This window comes from Berghia stephanieae, chromosome 1 (genome assembly GCF_034508935.2).
Source record: "Berghia stephanieae isolate SIO BIC M18660-M18661 chromosome 1, UCSD_Bste_1.3, whole genome shotgun sequence".
NCBI lineage: Eukaryota > Metazoa > Mollusca > Gastropoda > Nudibranchia > Aeolidiidae > Berghia > Berghia stephanieae.
This window is the reverse complement of record NC_088360.1, coordinates 14,396,203-14,418,389: the sequence shown is the minus strand read 5'-3', so window position 1 is coordinate 14,418,389 and position 22,187 is coordinate 14,396,203. Positions and strand designations below refer to the sequence as shown.

General features: G+C 35.9%; 1 protein-coding gene across 1 annotated transcript; it reads left to right on the top strand.

Annotated features, from left to right (window-relative positions):
- Positions 1–2: 2 nt before the first annotated feature.
- On the top strand, positions 3–19,428 carry LOC144968697 (protein yippee-like 5). The gene is made up of 3 exons (XM_078907293.1): positions 3–226; positions 4,172–4,305; positions 11,270–19,428. The coding sequence occupies exons 2-3, from the start codon at positions 4,197–4,199 to the stop codon at positions 11,521–11,523; spliced, it is 363 nt and encodes a 120-aa protein (XP_078763419.1). The 5' UTR covers positions 3–226; positions 4,172–4,196; the 3' UTR covers positions 11,524–19,428.
- Positions 19,429–22,187: the final 2,759 nt, after the last annotated feature.

The window sequence follows — 22,187 nt, the reverse complement described above, 5'->3', positions numbered from 1 at the left end:
TCAAGTTTATGTTTTGGAATGGGATTGCTTTGTTGTGACCATCAGCTGGATTTGTCAACAAACAAAACATAATTTTTGATTTATTTTCCCGAATAAGATTAATATAAACCATACTCTTTAATGTCAAACTTAAGGTTCAAACATTTGAGTTGAGGTTTGGAAGCGCTGTCAATCTGTCTTTGCAAGTTTTGTTGGCTTTTCAGCTCAGCGAGAGCCACACAACCAGGTAGGGAATCCTCGCCTTGTGTTGGCGATAGCCATGGCGTCGTCAACATTTTTTCACAATATTGTCGGCTTTTTAGGTTGGGCTATTTCATGTCTATATTAAATCCTAAAATTGTATATCTTTATTGAAAATATGAATAATTTTCTTTCACATTGGTTAGCCATCGCAGCCTTTCAATTCTGAAATAATGTATAATATCAATATTTACCACCATGGTTTCTCGAGGAGTGCTGTACTGTACTGTACTGTACTGTGACTGTAATGTTGCATCACTGATTTTGACGTGTTGTCAAATGAAATGAGTATTATATTTAGACTGATTTTTTTTTCGAAGTCTAAAAGTATAATTTAATAAACGTTTCATCACTGAAAAATGATTGGTCTGAATAAATAATAAGGAAAAATCATTTTGGCCAACCCACTGTTTTGTCTAAATTTTATTAGATAGAATCTATTTATAGACATGGGCATGGTCTGAGTTTGATGCATAATGGTTCATTCTTTGTTTGCTTTTATTTTAAGCTTATTATGCTGTCAACCACTGCGTGAGGAAATTTGAAGAGAATCAAATAAGTGGTGGGTGAAACGATAAATGGTCCCAATGAAAATGTTGAATATCAACTTCACTCATCATGGAATCAATTACCAACCCATGAACCATGAAGAAACCTTCCTAGATGAATATGTAGTAAAACTTTTAAAAATATGTTCTTAAAATTTATTACTTATTACATTTGAACACATTGATTATCTTATGAAAAGTTAAAACGATCTACTTATTTTTTAAAGTTGGCGTACCTAGGCCTACGTACTTATTTTTGACCCAATTGAAAATGAAATTATTTTGCTGGACCTATTTACTATTACTATTTGATAGTTTCCTGATTAATGCTATGCATTTATTTAAAACACTCACAACATTCACCAGCCGGATATAAAGTACCAACACATAAAAGTTATGCATAACCTAGCTCACAGGCTAAGTCTGATTGATATAATTTATTGAGAAGTAATCATTAAAATGGCTGTCTAAAAAAAATAACAAAGAGCTGGAGGACGTCACTTTCGTTCCATTTATACAATAATAGTCAGTTCAGCAAGGAGTTTGGCAACTTCTGTGTTTTTCTATATGTTCAATTAAGACTTGCTTTGCCTGAATAAGGAGAGAGAGAGAGAGGGAAAGATCAGTCAAATATGTAGTTGCCTGAAGCCTTGTTCAAATACTTGAGACTTGAGAAAAGAACAAAATGTTTCTGAATTAATTGTAAACAATAACATTTCGTTCATATATATATATACATATATATATATATATATATATATATATATATATATATATATATATATATATATATATATATATATACTAACTTACTTACTTATCCGAACCAGATATGTATATATATATATATATATATATATATATATATATATATATATATATATATATATATATAATAATAATAATAATAATGCAGCTATTGTGGTCTAGTGGTATGACACTCGCTTTCGGATTCGGAACGTCCTGGGTTCGAGCTTTGCTTGGCGCATAGTTGAGTCTCTGTCCGAAAAAATTGTAATATCGCTTAACAGGCGTCATGTCCTGTCCTACATGTTAAGTGTTGCTGTTGCCAGGAATCCCTTGTAAAGCGCTTTGAGAATGTTTAGTGGATATTGTGCTATATAAAAGCTCAATTTTTTTTTTAAATCATATTAATAATAACAATAACCATAATAATAATAATAAATCAAGTTTATTTTTAATCGAGCTCAAATCAAAGTGGTCAAATAGAGATGAAATTTTTTAGTGCCCCTGGTTTCACCTCGAGGAAAATGGCAGCACTCAACTTCTTGCTAGCCACTTTTGATGACGTATCGCCCCCTTTGTTGTTGTATCTGCTCTCTCCTAATTTTGTGAGGGGAGACACAGTGTGGGCAGTCAAGAGGATGGAACTAGTAGAGGAAGAATTGATTGACTTTTGTTCTCTTTGAAGGGTTTTAACTTTTTTCTTCTAAATTTCTAATTGAGTATCCAATCATTTAATGATTTCTTGCCAAATAAAGTGAGTTTAGACTACCTGTTATCAATTCTTATTCAGATACTATACCATTATTGTTATTTTCATTTGATTCAATTTTGTAATGAAAATAGATTGAAAATTAAAAGGAAATAAACTATATTGCTTTGAGATCACATTACCACTCTAGTAACCATAAATGTTTTTGATTTGTGTCAAAATTTTGGCCAGATCATAGTAACCAAAAAAGGCAAAGGTCGAATTGCCGGTCCGTATCACATCTTGGTGATTATACTTGCGCTTTGGAATTTGAGTATGAATAGCCACAGGAGAATTTTCATACTCAAGTCTGAATATCCACAGTCAAATACAAAGTATGGATTGTCCTTAAGGATTTGATTTCCTTTTAATTTCTTCCTACTGATTGCCCTCACTCATGAAAATCATTTCCCTTTTAAATTTATTGATTGTCTTAGTTGGCATTTAGTTAATTATTACATTACATACACTCAATAATACAAACACTTACAATACAGACGTTAACTCGCACATTCACACAGACACGTACGCGCGCATATATATATATATATATATATATATATATATATATATATATATATATATATATATATATATATTATATATATATATATATATATATATATATATATACATATGAGACCTCACTAATCAGGAATGTCATTCACTCAATTTGAAGGGGAGATAGAGATTTCAGTTGTCCCACAAGTATACACACACAAACACACAATCATAATCTTGACACAAACACACACACACACACACACACACACACTCAAACAAACACGCAGAATGCCCCTTCCATCTATATGTTCCAGTAATACAGACGAGACAATTTTTTTAATTCATCACTTCAGGTGCCCTGTGTTTTGAGATAATTTCTCTTGTAAGTTAATCATCCATTTGTGTGGGTTATAAATAATAAATGATAACAAGGGTGAATATGTTTTTGTTCTGATTAAATGATTTTTCAATATTGACACTTGGAAATTACGAATCACTTCTTGTCATTTGGTAAATGCTCACATTTGCGTCAAATAATTTGCAATGAAAGTCATATCCAAGGTACTCCTAGGGAGTAGGTGGGACCCCTTCCTCTTAAGGTGCAGGAGACAGAATCCACCGGTGAGTGGTACACGCTCTGCTCCTCACCCACTCACATCACACTCATTCTGTAGCATGGTGTCCTCTGTATGTCCTTACTTTTCTTAATCTACCCCTATAGCTCATACTTGTTCCTAGTGCTGTAACTTTAACACTTCTATACTCCCTCTTTGGTCGGCCTGTGGCCCATGTCTTCTGTATGACTATCTGTGATTGATTGTAATCATGTATCCTTCTTTAAAAATTGAGATTTTTAGGGGAAAGGGCTGGTATGCCTTTGTTTAAGGCCCACAGAATCTCTCAGCGACACAAATGACCCAGGACGTGACGATCCTCTGTTTATGAAATATGACTCTTTAAGCAGAAAGAATAACTGAAATAGATAACTGCAAGCCAGGAAACAGTAGGTGGCGGGGAATGGGCGACCGTCAATCATGAAAGAGACTGTGGGAAAGACAGAATGAAGGCTACTTGGCTAAACCCTATAAAAATTAATTATATGAGGATCATGCATCTGCAGCTCAACTCCTGGTGTTATGCAGCTGACAAGGAATACAGGTTAGGGTGGGAAGACAGACCAGAGACTCACCAGCATGCCATGACATATCCAAGGTCCCTGTATGCATCAACTAAAAAATTTGTACTCATCATTATCCATTTCTTCAATGATCGTGATCAACAAAGCTTTTGTTAAAGACTTATCAATGTACCCATTGTTTTATTATTGTCTTCCTTTTTTATATTATATTCAATGTTAATGGGGTTTGTTTTTTTTACTCCACAGTTTATATATTTGGCCAAGCTAAACCATGGGTCGCATTTTCCTTCAACATATTGGAGGCTCTCGACTCTTTACATGTGGAAGCTGTAACATCGCTCTAACAAATAGAGCTGAATTGATTTCTACCCGGTTTACTGGTATGTGTACTCTTAGACTCTTCTCTAGATAACTTTTAAAAGTATTCTTATCATTTATAATTTAATTAAATTTTTTTAAAGTCATTTAAATAGCATTTCATTGAAGTAATGTTATGAAATTTGGTTTTGTGAAGTGGTGCTGAAAAACATAATGCTTAATGCAATGGTAAATGTAGCAAAGAATGGAAATTAATCATTTAGACAAACAAATAAAAGGATGCTCTGTATTACTATATACAAAGTACAAATATTATATTATACAGCAAACATTATGTGTAGTCTTGATAGGCTGTTCCACTGGAGGCTACGAGGGAATTGGTTAATTGGGTTGCTGCTTAATTGGAATGATTTCTGCATAACAGTACTGTTCCAGTTATTATTATTATTATTATTATTTATTACATACCTGCCAACCCTTCCGCGTTTGGCGGAATCATTCCTATTTTCAATCTTCCTTTTTCCACTATTCCGCCATTGTCTCTAAAATTCCGATTTTCAAAAATGATGATAATGGCAAGAATAAAAAAGAGAAGGGGGGAGGGGGTGTTATAAAGTAATATTTTTATTTATGATAGCCAAAAGGGAGCTAAGTAGGAAAATTAATTGCACTCCTTTCCACCTTCCCCCCTAACACATGTGATATGTAGTTTTGCCAGCTGTGCCAGAATACTTTCTTTATGTGTTTGGTGGCAAAGATGGTGGTAAGTTTTATACAGAATTATCCATTGTTAAGAAATTCCTATTTTTTGTCTCAAATTCCTATTTCCTGGCGTTCTGATTCCACTTTTGGAATGTGAAGGATTGGCAGGTCAATTATTATTATTATTATTATTATTATTATTATTATTATTATTATTATTATTATTATTATTATTATTATTATTATTATTATTATTTTCATTTTTTTCATAATCAATATTATCATCAGGCAGTATAGCATCAGATGCTTTGTGTCAGAAATTGCCATTCTGCGATGTTTAGAAGAGGACAAGTCGTGCTTTTACCTTTGAGCTTGAGCTTTTAAAAAATATAACGCAATATCCACTAAACATGCTTAAAGTGCTTTACATAGGGGCCATGACCAACAGCAACATGTAACATGTTGGACGAGACATGACGCTTGTTAGGTGATATTACAGGGTTTTTTCAACAGAGACAATGCTGTTAACAACCAGGTACTCATTTTACACCAATTACGGTGAGAGAATGTGAGTAAGAGCCTTTTCCAAGGACCCAACTATGCGTAGAGCGAGGCTTGGACTCAGGACCCTCCGATCCGAAATCAAGTGTCATACCACTAGCAGTGATGCAAAACTCCGGTTTCACCGGGATAAAATCCAGTCTGGAGCAAAAAATTCCGGGTTACGGGCAACTTCCGTCTGGATCAAAAAATTCCGGGTTACGGGCAACTTCCGTTAAATTCCGGTGAGGTTAAATTGTTCCAAGCATACCCCCCCCCCCCCCTCCAGTCACGACGAATACAATCACCACCACCACATCATCTTCATTATCACTACTAGTACAACCACCACCACATCATCATCATCATCACCACTGCTACTACTACAACTACAACCACCATCACCACCACATCATCATCACTATACTACAACCATCACTACCACTACTGCTACAACCACCACCACGTCATCATCATTACCACTACAGCAACAACCGTCACCATCACATCATCATCACTACCACTACTACTACAGCCACCACCATCACTACCACTACTACTACAACCATCACCACCACACTATCATCACTTCCACTACTACTACAACCACCACCACCACATCATCATCACTACCACTCCTACTACACCACCACCACATCATCATCATCACTACTGCCACTACGTCAACTACAACCACCATCACCACTACATCAGCATCACTACGACTACAACCATCACAACCACTACTACTACAATCACATCACCATCCCTATCACCACTACTACAACCACCACATCACCATCCCTACCACCACTACTACAACAACAACCACATCACCGTCCCCACCACTACTGCTTCAACAACAACATCACCACACCTACCACCAATATTACAACAACTACCACATCACCATCCATTCCACCACAACTACAGCCACCATTACATCATCATCTCTACCACCACCATCGCATCACCATCCCTGCAACTACTATTACAACCACCACAACGCCACCCCTACAACCACCAATACTACTGCAATCAGTGTTGCAAGCGCCGTAAAAAACCTTAAAACAAATTTAGGTTTAAATCTCTCACTCTCTCTCTCTCTCTCTCTCTCTCTCTATCTCTCTCTCTCTCTCTCTTTCTTTTTTCACACAAACACACATATACACACGCACACACACCAAAATCCATAAATTCGGTCACTGGATTAATTTTCATGTTCACTTTCCTGTATACTTGCCAATAATAGCTCATCACAATTACTTTGACCTCAAACTTTAGCCTCTTTAGTTTTTCAAGTTCATGTTTCTCTACTTACACGACATTCACTTTGAGCACTCTCTCTCTCTCTCTCTCTCTCTCTCTCTCTCTCTCTCTCTCTCTCTCTCTCTCTCAAAGACACACACACACACATGCACACACTACAACCACCACCACCACCACCACATCATCACTACCACTACTAATTCAACCACCACCACCACATCATTATCATTGCCATTACTACTACAACCACCACCACATCATCATCATCATCATCACTCTTCTACTCCAACCACCACCACCACATCATCATTACTACTACAACCACCACCACTACATCATCACTACTACTACTGCAATTACCCAGACCACATCATCACTACAACTACAACCACCGCCAACACCACCATCACATCATCATCACTACCACTGCTACAATAGCCATTATCACATCGTCATCATCCCTACTCCTACTACTACTACTACTACTACTACTACTACTACTACTACTACTACTACTACTACTACTACTACTACTACTACTACTACTACTACTACTATACTACCACCACCAACACCACATCATCCTCACTACCACCATTACTACAATCACTGCCATTAGGTTTTGGAGCTTTAATTCATTTGAAATAAGGAAACTTTGGGGTTTTATTTGGCAATGTGTTTATATATCATAATATAGTTCTAATCAGTTATCTATTTATATCTATACAATATTTAAACACAATTCCAAATATCATCCCAATTCCCTTTTTTTTGTGTGCGGAAATTCCTCTTTCGGCATTGATATTCCTCCGAGTGGTGTCTGAAATTCCCGTGGGTCAAATTGAAAATTGGCATCTCTGCACTAGATTACATAGCCACACAATGGCTTTTAATGGCAAAGACTGGTTTATTTCTGATCCATTGTTGATTGGCTGCCGACTACTCTAATATACCTTTAAGCTTTTCTTGAGCTTCTTGGCTAACTGAAGATTATTCCCCAACTTTTGTGGATGGTTGTTGCCCATTGAGTTTTCCAATATTTTTAAGCAGGATTCTTCCATCATGGATTGGTAGATTGATCATTAAAACTTTAGTCTTGTCCTGTGAGTTTACCTCCATTTAAGAAATGAAACCTTGGTTAGCCCTCTCCCATCTGATTTTTGTATTGGCCAGGAGTTGGTTGAAAGGAACAACATGCAGGCTTCCTGATACCATAAACAGTTGGAATCTATTACACAAGCATCTATGGTCCTGATTGTCAAAGAAATAGGATTAAGTTGAACCTCCTTAAGAGTATCTGGTTGTGCAATAAGCCACCTCTGCTTGATTGAGATAAATGGCTCAAAAAGGTCTCGAATCTGAGTTGTTAATATGATTGTGCAATGTTTTACCTATCAGGCCACTGGGCACTTGACCAGTCCATGAAGCTCGCCTGCTCGGATGGCAGGGCTGCCTCTAGGACCGCCCCCCATCGGCTCAGTAACACACATTCCAAAAGTTTGTACAGGCAGCTCATTAGTGATATGGGTCTGTAACTGTCAGCCTCTTTCACCGATTTCCCTGGCTTCAGGATGGCAACTATCACAGCATGCTTCCACACTTGTGGAAGCTTTTCTTTTGAAAGACGTGAGACATTGCCTCTGCCAGCCAGGCCCGTGCCCTGGGCCCGGATGCATTACCATATCAGGATATATGCCATCTTTCCCTGCTGCTTTTCCATTCTTAACATCGCTAATGGCTGCACCCACTGAATGGGGAAGTCCAGTCTGACTCTTCCACCACAGATAGCGAGTCCAAAATTGTACGGAATGCCATGCGGACACCACACTCGAAAGACTGATTTGGGGCCTGTTTGCTACAGTTCCTTATATTCTTGGCAATTGTGTCTGCCTCACACTCCAGTGAAGCCTTCGCAAAATTCCAGTCAGGATTCAATTTCTTTATCAGTCTCCAGGCATGGCAGGTAGAGTGTGTAAAATCAAGATTTTCACAGTCTCCTGTCACTATTGTTTTCATCCTTCTACCAGAGACTGAAGTAGTCTATCGGTTATGTCCTGGGACTGGGTCTGCTGAACTCCTTGTACTGCTTTTCCAACTCTTCTGTCCACCATGGGGTGTAAAATAAATCGGTGAGCACTCTTCACCAGCAGCCTGTTAAATCTGGTTATGTTCTTGAACTTGGGAGGAATAGCAAGGCAGACCTGCCCAATATAGGAAGTAAATTCCTCCCATTTATCCTTTCTGAAGTTCCATCTGCAGAGAGGGAGAGACTGCTACTACTGTGATTGTCACTTCAGCTGTGACAAATACTGGCCTGTGGTGGCTCTGCGGGAAATCGTCAAGGACTGTCTGCTTAATCTGCAATGATTCCCTGTTTGCTCCCTTCAGAAAAAGGGTGAGGTCAGGAGTATACTCCTTCTTATGGCAGATGCCCCTTAATGTGTTCTTGGCTGTAGTCCATCCATGTGCGGAGTTATCTACCTGCCTCATTGCAGTATCAGGAGCCCCACTCATTGTGATGGCTATTAAAGTCTCCCATTCAGATGTAAGGATGGCTAATCACCTGGACTGGTGGTAGCAGATTCTAATGGCTCCACTACCCTCACTCTGTTACCCGGGTTTCCATATAGTTCGCCAGACCTGATGTCGGATAACCGCCGCCCATAGCCAAACTCCGCTAGGGAGAAAAACTTCGGCAGCCAGGCCTAGTCTCAAGCGACTATCCCACAACCGCCGCCTTACAACACCTGGATTGAATACGTGGCCTTCTGCGAACCTGGAAGCAGAGCCCGCCTGTCCCTGCATCGGTCCCCAGGCGGGATGCGAGGACTCAACCACCAGCCACGTCAGCGATTGGAACCCTGCGCATTTACGCGGCGGGGGTCGTCTGGGTCCAATTACTCCTACCTGCCAGGAGTTTCCTCCTACCTACCAGGAGGTTCGGTTCCCACTTTGGCTACACCGTTGGTCCGATCTGCGGGCACCTCCCACCCTCAAAGGAGGCGCCAAGTCCTCACATCTGGGCTTCGTACATCTCCTACCTGCTAGGTTTTGCCAAGTACCCACGATTGAGCCCCGTACGCCTCCCCGCGGCTGGGAGGCGACGCGCGAGATCGTCCCTTCGGGTCATAGATTCCCCTATCAAGACCCTATCAGTACAGCCGTTTGGAAAACGTACTCTCTGCCCCCACAGGAGCCGTATCTCCAGCACGTCCTGACCCGCAAAGCCAGGGCTCCACGAACGTAGCCGCCGCCCTCGCCTTGCAGCTGGGCATGCGTGCCATTGGTTCGCTTTATCGCTTTAGGTTGGGGCCGCAAGGGGGTGGATAACAGAATGGAGGGGGTGTCCGGCTAGCGGTGGCTAGCCAGACTAACCGGCTAGCGGTGGCTAGCCAGCCGTGGGTGTCCGATGGGTGACGCCATGAAAACGGCCCATCGAACGTGTCCGGTAGGTGACGCCATGAAAACGGCCTACCGAACGAATGTCCGGGATAGGAGTAATCCTATTCGGACGCCTGGTTGAATCACATTCAGTTCGCGCATCCCACGTCAGACCGTCGTTAGGCGCCTGAAGTTAGCTGGTTTCTCCGGGATGGTCTCGTGACGGTGCACCGGTCCACCTCTTGCTCTAGGTCAGCACTTAAGCACCCCTGCCAGTGTATGATGCATACGTCAAGGCAGTGATTCATTAGGGGCGGACTGGTGGTGTAGTCCAAGTCACTCTTTTCGATTAGTGTATGTTGTGCAGATACAACCCATCCATCTCCACAGTAATTCTATTCATCTTGCTGTCCATAATAAATTTGGTAAACGCAACTTCTGCCCAACAAGCTTCTGGTTTAGGCTTCAGAAAACAAGATAAGTTGGAAGTGGATGATGAAAATGCGGCTTTCTTCTGTTTTTAATGAGAAGAGATTCTCAGGGAGGGAAAAATTTCTCAAATCACCAACACGACCTTGATGACAAAAAGGCGTAATGTGGAACAAAAAAGCACGTGTATTTTCATATTTAAAAACACATAATAATATGCCTCTGCCACTGTAATACGTATAATGTTAGTCAATTCTCTTTCGACCAAATCTTACAGGATTTAGTGATGCAATTTCTCCTGGGTGGACAAAGCGACCAGAGAAACAACACATCTCCATCTGTATTTAAAACTAGTCAAATGGTATTTGAGTGGAGTACTGCACTCTTTGAGCTATCTGGTTCCCCTCAATTATTGTCAAGTCTAATTATGTAATAATTGTTTTTAACTGTTTTTCACATAATTTTTTATTTCATTAGTATTATTATTATTATTATTATTATTATTATTATTATTATTATTATTATTATTATTATTATTATTATTATTATTATTATTATTATTATTATTATTGTTATTATTATTATTATTATTATTATTATTATTATTATTATTATTATTATTATTATTATTATTATTATTATTATATTATTATTATTATTATTGCTTCTTTTAATTTATTTATATATTTGTTTATTGGTTAACAGGAGCAACAGGTAGAGCCTTTCTCTTCAATCGAGTGGTTAATCTCCAGTACAGTGAAGTCCAAGATCGTGTGATGTTGACAGGACGCCATATGGTAAGGGATGTTTCCTGCAAGTACTGCAATGCCAAGCTTGGATGGATTTATGAGTTTGCCATGGAAGACAACCAGCGTTACAAAGAAGGTCGTGTTATCCTAGAGAGAGCATTGATACACGAAGTTGATGGAATGGAAGAACAAATAGTCAATGATAGCTGAGTTTGATTCATAATTCATCAGTTTGATAATCATTCTCATTCACATTTTCATGCATTCATTCTTCATTATCCATCAGTGTACATTCTATTTCATGCCATGCCATATTATTATATTTTTGCAAGTAAGATGAGTAGATTTGGTATTTCATATTCTTTGTCAGGATTTGATTGATTTACTTAATTTGTTAGTCGGGAGTGGAAATTTTTATGTGTTTTGCTATTTTTTAACTGGTATTTTTTACCTTTCATATTAATGATTATATATATTTGTATTCCATATTGTTGATTTTTTTAGACTCTAAATGTTTGTATCATATAATAGTTTCCTCACATCATTGTGTGTGTATTTGAAACTATATGTAGTCAGCAAATAATACAGCATGAAAATTATCTTAGTCATAATCTCCAGAAATTGAGCAAATGTTGATACAGTGCAGATAAAACATAACAATATGAATCATATTATTCAATTCATAAAGAACTGTAATGTAGCAGAACAGAGATCCCAAAGGATATGGTTTACCCTATTATCCCTAGTAATTGCACTCCGAGAGTATATTGGTCAATTTTTCAAATGAAAATGAATGACCAAAGGATAAGCAGGAATAGTAAAATACGAGCATCACAATCACAACAGTTCTGTGGGGAATTTACTACAAGTATGATATGTGAAGAGTGATGTTGCACAAAACAAACTAGATAAGATTTACTATGCTACTGCAGTGTTATAGTACATTTGATGTCAAAGTCAAGAAAGCAAACGAATCCTTACCGATTTTGTATTATGATTTGGACTTGGATAATTATGAACACTTCAGACTCAAATCATCCAAGACAACATTTTTCAGTTTCACTAATCACATGAAAACTTGTTTGTCGCTGTTTACAGAACCATACAATGGGTATAGCCTGGCAGATATACATTATTGTTCTGAAAGACAAAAAAAAAAAAGAAACTGTTAGAGGAATAAATTTAATTATTCCCTGAAATAAACCTTATGGACTATGCATTATATATATATGATTTATTGTATAAGGATTATGTAAGGCAATAAATTCTCTAACTGAAGATCAAAGTTAAGGAGAGAATAATAAGGTTTAATTTGAGAATGAATTTAACAAACTCTTTTCATCACGAAGGAAAAAAAAACTCCTGAGTTAACAAGAAGGTGTGTAATTCTGCATAATTTTTCGATAATATTTTTTTACAAGCCTAACAAAAATATCCATTTCCCATACAATTTTAGAATAAGTTTTTGAAATCTCAATAAACAGCTCTTAAATAGTTGTCAGTATGTCTTTGTCGAGATAATTGTACCAATTAAGAATCGTGTGTAATTTTTTTGGGCCTTTTATTTTTAAAGATTGTTTTTCTGATATAAATCTGTGATGCGCGGTCATTACAGTTGATAGGGATGCTTTGGTATTTATTTAATCTTGCATTTATAGATTGGATTAAAAATGATACATTATTAGGTTTTTCTTTTTGGTTTCCCCTTTTTTTTATCTTTTTTTTTTTTTTTTTGTATGACAATTTTAAACAAAGGCTTATAACCTTTCTTAAGGAGATAAACATTTCAGTTTTTTAAAACCACTTCCTTTTTCCATTGTTTTCAACCAATGGCAATGCTTTATGACTACTTTTTTTTCAATTAAAACCTTTTTCTTTTTTTTAGTTTATTTACAGACCTGTAAAATAAACAGAATGCTTTTTTCAATTATAAATTCCCATGTTTATTTTTGAGAAGATGATAAAAGTCGACTTAATTTAACTCATATAATGGTCCGCTTTGATTTGCTAAGAGAGTGTTCTGGAAAAAGCATTTTGGACGTATTATAAATTTTGTAAATATTGTGCAGACATATTGTTCTTTCTATTATTAATTTTTCTTTTCCCTCACGAATTTTCACGACTTTGGCAGCTTCTCAAGCATTTGATATCCTTAGCTAAGAGGATTAAAAAGCTAAAATAACACAGGAGTCTAAAATTATTCTTTGGTTGAGTTAATTCCTCATAGTGCTAATTTATCAACTTAAATTATTTTGTTTATGACATCCACGTTATTTGCCTTTCAGACATGTGATGCTATTTGTCAAACTGAAGAAAAAGGGGGTAAAAAGCATATCTCAGGGAAACATGTAAATAATATTATCCAAAGGATATTTTTCTCCTCTAACAGTTTGACTTTATCTGAAAATGGGTTAACTATCAGCTCAATAATATTTATTTATGATAAAAGAGAATATTCATTTTAAAATGTGATTTGTAAAAATTGTGATTCAACCAGATATGATTAGGGTATCTCAAAGTCCTGATGTAGCTCAAACTGTCTTTTTATATTAAACATTAATGTTAAAGAATATTGTGTCATTTAGATTTTCTCTTCACTTTCTCTTCTTTACAAAGGAGAGCAACGAAGTTAAATAGCACTCCTGTCAGAGAGCCAGGACTGTAAACTGTAGCCAAGGACCAGACAAAATGGAAAGAAATTGTCCAGGCCTCATGCACTTTTGGGGCTGAGAGATCTAAGGTTTAGGGCAAGGTTCTCTTGTCTGCCGTTTACGTTAATATCGAATACATTAAACCCATCACCCTTTTAAAATTTATTTTGTGTTGGCAATCTATAGAGATCTGAAAACATATCATAGTAATTTAAATTCTGTCCTGTACCTCTCAGGAACCCAATTCTATTGCTGAACAACAAGTGTTATAGTTACATGTCTCTTCTTTTTTGTTAATTTAATAAGTTTCACAGTTAAAATAATATGAATTCTTTGTAATTGATTAATTAGTTTGCTTGGGCAGCCAATAAGTAGAGTATTACAATAATTCAGTAGTAATAAAAGAATTAATAAGCATCTTTGTAATCGCCTCATCATTATAATGCTGGATTATCCCAATGATTGTCTTAGGTGATAATTACAATTCTGTCAAATCTGTTTGACATGATCTTCTATGGATAGACTTTCATCCAAATACACCCCGAGATTTCTTATACAAGAATTTGATTTAATAATGTTATTATCCACTTGTAACTTATTTGTAGATATCATATAATATCTGACATAATAGACGTCGAAGACCCCACATCATTTCACTTTCAAGGCTTTTTTCACATACATAGGACGCATCATGATGAAAAATGAATACTAAAGAGAGTTACTGGATGGGGTGGTGTGTCACATTTGTTATAAGATTTGCGATATTGGGTCTTCTGTTTCTTTTGCATCTTTTAGACTTGAACTTGAACAATAGGACTCTGAATATAAACCCAGCTATCAGATTTCTTATAGGGTGACGGGGGCTCAGAAAAAAAAGCTTGACATGTTTTGGCCAAGTTGAACCGAAGGCATTAGAAAGTAAGAGTTTCGTGTCCTTGGAGTTGTGCTAAAGCAAATTACTGTAATATCCCTCAGCCATTGTAGGTCTATTTTCACCCATCATGAAATTATGTATCATTCATTGCCTTTAGCAATAAACGATCAAAATTACTTATATGCTAAGATCTGGGAGTATATGGCTCTCTCTCATAAGGAAGTTGGAATTCACTCCACAAATCAGGAGGCCATGATCAAAAGGTACTTAATCAATTTTCATCATTCAAAGAAAACTGCAATATTTTGGTCACTTATTTAGTGGTTTAAAAAGAGAAATAATTGTTTTGTTTACCTCAAAGTGTTTTGAAACTAAAATGTTTTTGGTAATTTTAAGATGTCCAATATATTGCTTAAAAGTGTTACTTAATTTCTATCTAAATGTTACTTAGTGCCTTTTGGTCCTGACCTCCTCAAATGTTCTAAATTTGTCAGAAAGTGTTTTTCGGTCAGCGGTCAACTTAGTATTTAAATGATCATATTAGTAAAATATTTGCCAACTTTATATCTGATGTGACCTCACCCAAAGTTGGAAAAAAAAAATAAAACATTTATATTGCTATTGAATGCAAAGTTTTTGAGGATGACGCCCAAGAGTGAAGGGCATTAACTCTTAAAATCGTCTCTTACTTGTAAGGAAGAAGAAAAAAACCCCGAAAAACAACAAGTTCCTGCAGGAACGTTCCTTGGATTTTTTTTTATATAAAAAAAATTTGGTTGAATTTAGATAGCTAATCTTAGTCATTCAGAGGTTCCAACATTTGGCAGTGGACCTGTGCCATTATCAATAATAATACGGAAAGATACATTTCATTCATTAAATAGCATGAAACTTTCCCATCAATCAATTAGTAACCTAAGTTTAAGCTGGCTACAGAAATAAAATACTTCTTTTTTAAAATTATTATTAATCTTTCATCTCTTTTAATTAAATGAATAACTTCACAATTTATGTTGGGGTGCATTTGAAAATGTTTGTTTCCTTCGAACATTTTGAAATGAGAAGATAAATATTGATTCAAAAGTAGTCAACTACTTGCTGCAACTAAGTGTGTTCAGTAATACTTCAATGTATTAAGGTATTCAAATATGTGAAATTATGATTAGAATTGAGATTAAAAGAATACAAACGTCCTGGCTCTATCATAATCTACATGAGTAAAACATTATGCTTAATGAATTTCCAATTAAAAATTTCTTCCATTGCTATTTCCAAGTTGGTCTTTGCTTAGTACAGTCCACTCCGGATAATCGCAACTCGGTTAATCACAACATTTCCCAAGAAACGAAATTAATTCTATAGAAAAGTCACTGGTTAATTGCAACAAACTTCAGTTCATCGCAACAAATTTTCATCCTTAAAAAAATGGTAAATTCAATAAATCAATCACAAAATATGATTTAATTTCATCATGGAAGAAATCGTGAGAGGTTGAAAAATCGAGAGTGAGCTGGATTTAATGCTAATGCAGTGTGTCACCATTTTATTTGAGACAAAAGAGGGCGTGGCTTTGTAGTATGGGTTTGTGATGTCATCTGTGGCCATTAAATAGCAGGCGAGGGGGCTGGGCATAGATTTTACAACAGGTAGACAATGACAGTTGTAAAGGGAGACTGAGCGTTATCCTGTGCATTGTGACGAGTTTGGTAAAGGCTTATATTGTCTCTCTTCACGGCTAATCTCTTTGACTCTTACAAATGTTGAGAACAAAAGAGTGAATGTGAATCAAATCTGAATAAAATGTCAGCTTGCACCAAAGCTTCTTTTGCTTGTGAAAATGAATACAGGGATGCCATATCATATGATATGGCTTTTGTTTCAATCAAATTGCTATGTCTGTGGTGGACTAAGAAATTTGTTTACAACTATTTATTTGAGTTTAGCATATATATGTGTAAAATGTTGCAATCGCGGACAGGAAACTCAACTTCGGTTAATCGCAACATTTCCGCTGCTCCCAAGATGTTGCGATTATCCGGAGTGGACTGTATTTATATAATATATGATCTACTTCCATTTTTTAAAATTAAACACAACACATCCCTTGAACCAAATAGAATCATGTACTCATTTTTTTATGCAGCCTATCAGAGTTTTGAAAGTTTGGTAATTTGCTAACTTCGTAACAAAATTACTTTGCCAATATAACTGCTCCACTGACTCCGGAGTTTTTGTAAGTCAGGTCAGCGATTCATAAAATCATTCTGTATGACACCAACTCTTTAGTTTGTCAATGCTCCATGATCTTGCGTCTTGCACAATGCAATCTTTCCAAGTTACGGGATACATTTAAATATTATTTATTGTTAAGCTATTCCCACCTTTAAATGTTCATTTTGAATTTACAAAAGTTATTGAATTTCACTTGCTCTTTTTGTGTATATACTATATTATGTGTGATTTTGTGCATGTGTGTTTGTGTGTGAGAGAGAGAGAGAGAGAATGTGTGTGTGTGTGTGTGTGTATGTGTGATGATTATTGGTTTAACATTGAACAACAATATAAAGAGCTAGGTTTGGGGGGAATACATCTAGTTGAGCCTGAGCCTAACATTATTCTAGAATTAGTTAAAGTATAGATTTGTCTTCCCTATTCTGCACCACAGACAAAAATGGTCACACTTGACTGTAAAATGACTTAGTCTTGGGTTTCAGTTGTTTGCAATAAAGCGGCTCTGTTAGAGTAACAAGGTACAACTTACAGAAAGCTCATATTTGGAGCTCTTATTTGATGATCAAGTGAATAAGTGGTATACTTTGAGTTCAATAACCGTTCAGAATTATACCAATATAACTGGTTTTTAATTTTATATTGTTTTTGTGATGTGAAAAGTTTTGCAAATAAATTTGACACTTTCCCCATTCAATACTAGAGTCACGAGTGAGCTAATACATGGTACACTATTGCAGTGGTAGAATAATAAAAATGCACTCATTCAAAGATTTTTCATTTTGTGGTCGCAAAACATGTGAAGGTTCTGTGGTATGAAAATTTTCTTTGATGAAATACATCTCTTTAATTCTCAATATGATAGTATACGCAAATACTTGTGTCAATGGAACAATAAATAAGTTCAATGCATGTGTGTTTGTGTATGTGAGTGTTTCTGCTTTTTTTTAAGAATATAGATCCCTCTGGAGAATGTAACTTTGTGGGAAAGTAACTTTAGAAAGTTTGCTTTTAAAAATCTACATTAAGTTAAACTCTCTTAATTTTCTTTTACACGAAGATACAATTTCTAAGCATTCTTTAATGATACACCCACCTCATCATAATGTATTAATGTATGCATACTTTGCTCTTTGTTTGATATGAAATTGTATTTTAATATTAATTGAATATCGTATGTCATTATTTCATTATGTATTTGTAATGTCTGCAGCATTCTTTATGGCGTTCATTTAATATTTAAGATACACTAATGCAGTTACAAAATGGTAAGAGCAGCCTAATATAACAAACTTGATTCGTTAATATAATTACTAAGGCCCATGTAACTAAGTTATTGTTGTCGAGGAGGGGGGGGGGGCATTATTAATTATTAATTTAGCAGCTGGTCGAGGTCTATTAGATGGGACCTAGATATTACTTAAAATAAAATGCGTCTGTAAAATTGAGAGAGTATAAAATACCACTCTTGCCGTTATGACTTGGCAACGACAGTGTGCATAACCTTGTGTGCGACTAAGTTAGTCTTGAAGATGAGCTGAAGGCTATAAGGCTATTCATGATCTGATTTATGGCTCTTTCGTTTTATTTCTCTATAGAAGGAATAAAGTTGGCGTCACTCATCTCTCTGTTATTGTTTTTGGACAGCTGTTTTAATGATAAATTCTCACTAAATTCTATAAATCAATCTATAAACGTTTAAGTTTACACATAGTTTTGTATAAGTAAGTTATATATCAGGCAGATGTTTTGAGTTTTTTAACTAAACGCAGAGCATCAATTTGTAAAGTCTCTTGTACTCTCGAAGCAACACATTTGTATGCATCATCGTAAATAATGATGAATGAATTGATACAATGTTGTACATATTGCAATCAACGAATAGATAATTTTACCAAAATAAATGCTTTTGCCAATTATATTCATGTATTAATAGAGATATGGGTCCATAAAGTAAACGTTTTCTTCTAGTGAACATGGATTTTAAAATTACGAAATGCTGCTTGAAATTATGGGATTTTAAAGGGTTATGGTCATTATTTCAATTTTGTTATCAGCTGTAGGATATACAATAAATTATGGACTATTTTTAATTTCTATTGTTAACAATTTGACTTGCGCTACAATGTATTTTGGATTGCATATGAACAAAGTCAACAATGGTCTTTATTTTGATAAGTGATAAGGAAAATCTTAAAAATCATAGGAATTGATTTTTGTTTTTTTGATTTTTTAAATTTTTAGTAATGTAAACCAGCGTTACTTGTGCGGTGTTTGAACAGTATTTAATGATAATAATCAATAATCACAAAATAGAAGTTAATGAATGTATATTTTTGAAATAAACCCATGAGAAAACTAGTTTTATGTCTTGTTCTGTTGTTTTGTTTTGTTTCTTGTTTTTGTTTCTCTCTCTCTCTCTCTCTCTCTCTCTCTCTCTCTCTCTCTCTCTCTCTCTCTCTCTCTCTCTCTCTCTCTCTCTCTCTCTCTCTCTCTCTCTCTCTCTCTCTCTCTCTCTCTCTCTCTCTCTCTCTCACACACACACACACACAAACACAAAATTCTGGGGTTTTTTAATTTTTTTTGTTTGTTTTTTGTTTCTTTTTGTTTTGTTTTTTTAACTTTCTTTTGTCAAATATTTGAATTAAGGATTTCTCCATATTCCATAGATAATGATTCCATACTGTGGAAAATAATAAGCAGCCTTTTTCTATCACGACTATCCTTTAGAATCTGTTGTCCTCTTCTATGCTGTTTTCTGTCTTTGTGCTTGAGTGAAACGTCGTGGTTTTTGCCATGGTCCAGACTGGATCCTTTTTCGAGAGGGTTGCATTCATTCGTTTCTATAGTGGAGGATTTTTTTTCTCTCTTTGAAACCATCTCATCTTGCTTACCTGGCGCAAGAGTAATAGTGCTATTTGGAATGTGATACTTTTCCCGTGTAGTTTTATGTCCGTGTGCTGGAGTAAGACACCATGGTTTTGTCTTTTGTCGTGACTGGAATCCTTTTTACAGAAAGTAGTTCGTACAGTTCTATGGTGAATGTGGTTCTGTTCTTTGGCGTTTAGCAGTGACAAATATTTCGAGATGCCTAACATGAAATGGAACTTTACAGCCCTTGCTGGAGAAGAGGTTGATAAAGTATTGAAAAGCGCATTGACTATATGAATCTGAAAGTCCTCTGCTTAAAGTAGTAGTGGGGAGGGGGGGGGGGGGAGCAGTGTTGCACACTTATATGGTCTTTGCTTCATACCCAGCATGGATATAGTTCGACCAATATTTTCATAAACTCATAACCTGACACTAACCTAAAAAACAGTTCAAAACAAGGCGATGTCGACCATAGCCTTCGTTAACTTATAGCCTGACACTGACCAGAAAATTACGTCAAAGGACACGTCCAGACCACAAAAGAAAAATCGTGAGTTACATTCAATAGTTCAACCACTCGGGTCATTTGTTTCCTTGGGCACAGAACGACAACGTTTTCATGATTTCGGATGAGCGCTTAGTCACCGACTATCTCTGACTTTAGTCAAGGACTTGGAAAAATCGGATTTCATGTGTGAGCTGACTAAGCAGGTCCCAGACTAAAATCACGGCACCTTTGGACTAAGTTTGGCCAAGTTCTAGTCATTTGCTGAGGCAGGACTTCACAAGCTTAGACTGAGACTAATTACCAGATTACGTCATAGTGTCAACAAGATAGCAGCTATTTTTAGATGAGACGGCTTCGATTCGGAAGGAAAATACGTCGATTTCGAATGACAAGAGGCAAAAAGTGTCCTGTCGATATTTACACTGGATTTTAAAAACTCGTTCGCCGAACAATGTTTGGTGCGTTTGTCATGTTCGCCGGACCCATAATAGGAATGAAGTCACAATACACGCCTTGCATCAGACTCACGAAACTAACCTACGGTCCAACTCGCCACCGCAATGTGTGGCTTTGAGTTAGTAGAATTGTAACCTCTCCCCTGGCTCATTTTGTGACGCTATAGATAGTATGCGTTTGGCTAAGAAGCTCACAACTTTGCCATCAGGAAGTAAAACGGACCAACAGACAAACTATGACTATGTGTAACCTTGAACGTTTATAGTCTGGATAACACAGTTTCGTGAGATTTACTCATAAACGCGGATGACAAAAAGCAATAATAAAGACCCGAGTGGCATCAACTTCGTTCTATCTATAGTAGGGCTGACACCTGGGTTATTCCAGAATTACTATGGAATGGACCCTGAAGACAAATTTCCCATTGGGGATAAATAAAAGGAATTTATCAATGTATCTAATATTAAATATTCATTTTTAAAATTATCATTTCTGCTACACATGGCTTGATTGGTGGTCAAAGAATGATTGTTCAATCACGCGTTGGGATATTATTTCGCTCATCTCAGTCTTACCCTGCCCAAACATTTTCATGACACTGCTTTGTTCGAATTATGAGTGATATGAATAATGAGCAGATATAATCAACCAGTAGATTTTTGACCAAACCTGGTCCAGTGATTCTATGAGTATGAGAATTTGAAAGCTAATTTTTCTTTATTTATTTATTTTGGAATAATACAGTTTTGTTGGGTTTTTTTTTAATTATTTTTTTTTTTTAACTATTTAAAAATTTTAATTTAATTTATCTCTCTCCTTTATTTTAAATATAACTTTGAAACGCATCCCTCCACTCCCGTTCTCCCACTTTCATTCTCTCTCTCTCTCTCTCTCTCTCTCTCTCTCTCTCTCTCTCTCTCTCTCTCTCTCTCTCTCTCTCTCTCTCTCTCTCTTTTTTTTTTTTTTTTTTTTCCCCAATATCTTAATAGGGGAGGTAGGGGACCACTGATAACACTACTGCCATCTAGTATTCTTCAATAACACTCCCCCCCCCCCCTTTTTTTCCCCCACCCCCTACCTTATTCTTGATATATATATATATATATATATATATATATATATATATATATATATATATATATATATATATATATATATATATATATATATACACATATATATATATATATATATATATATATATATATATATATATATATACATATATATATATATATATATATATATATATATATATATATATATATATATATACACACACACA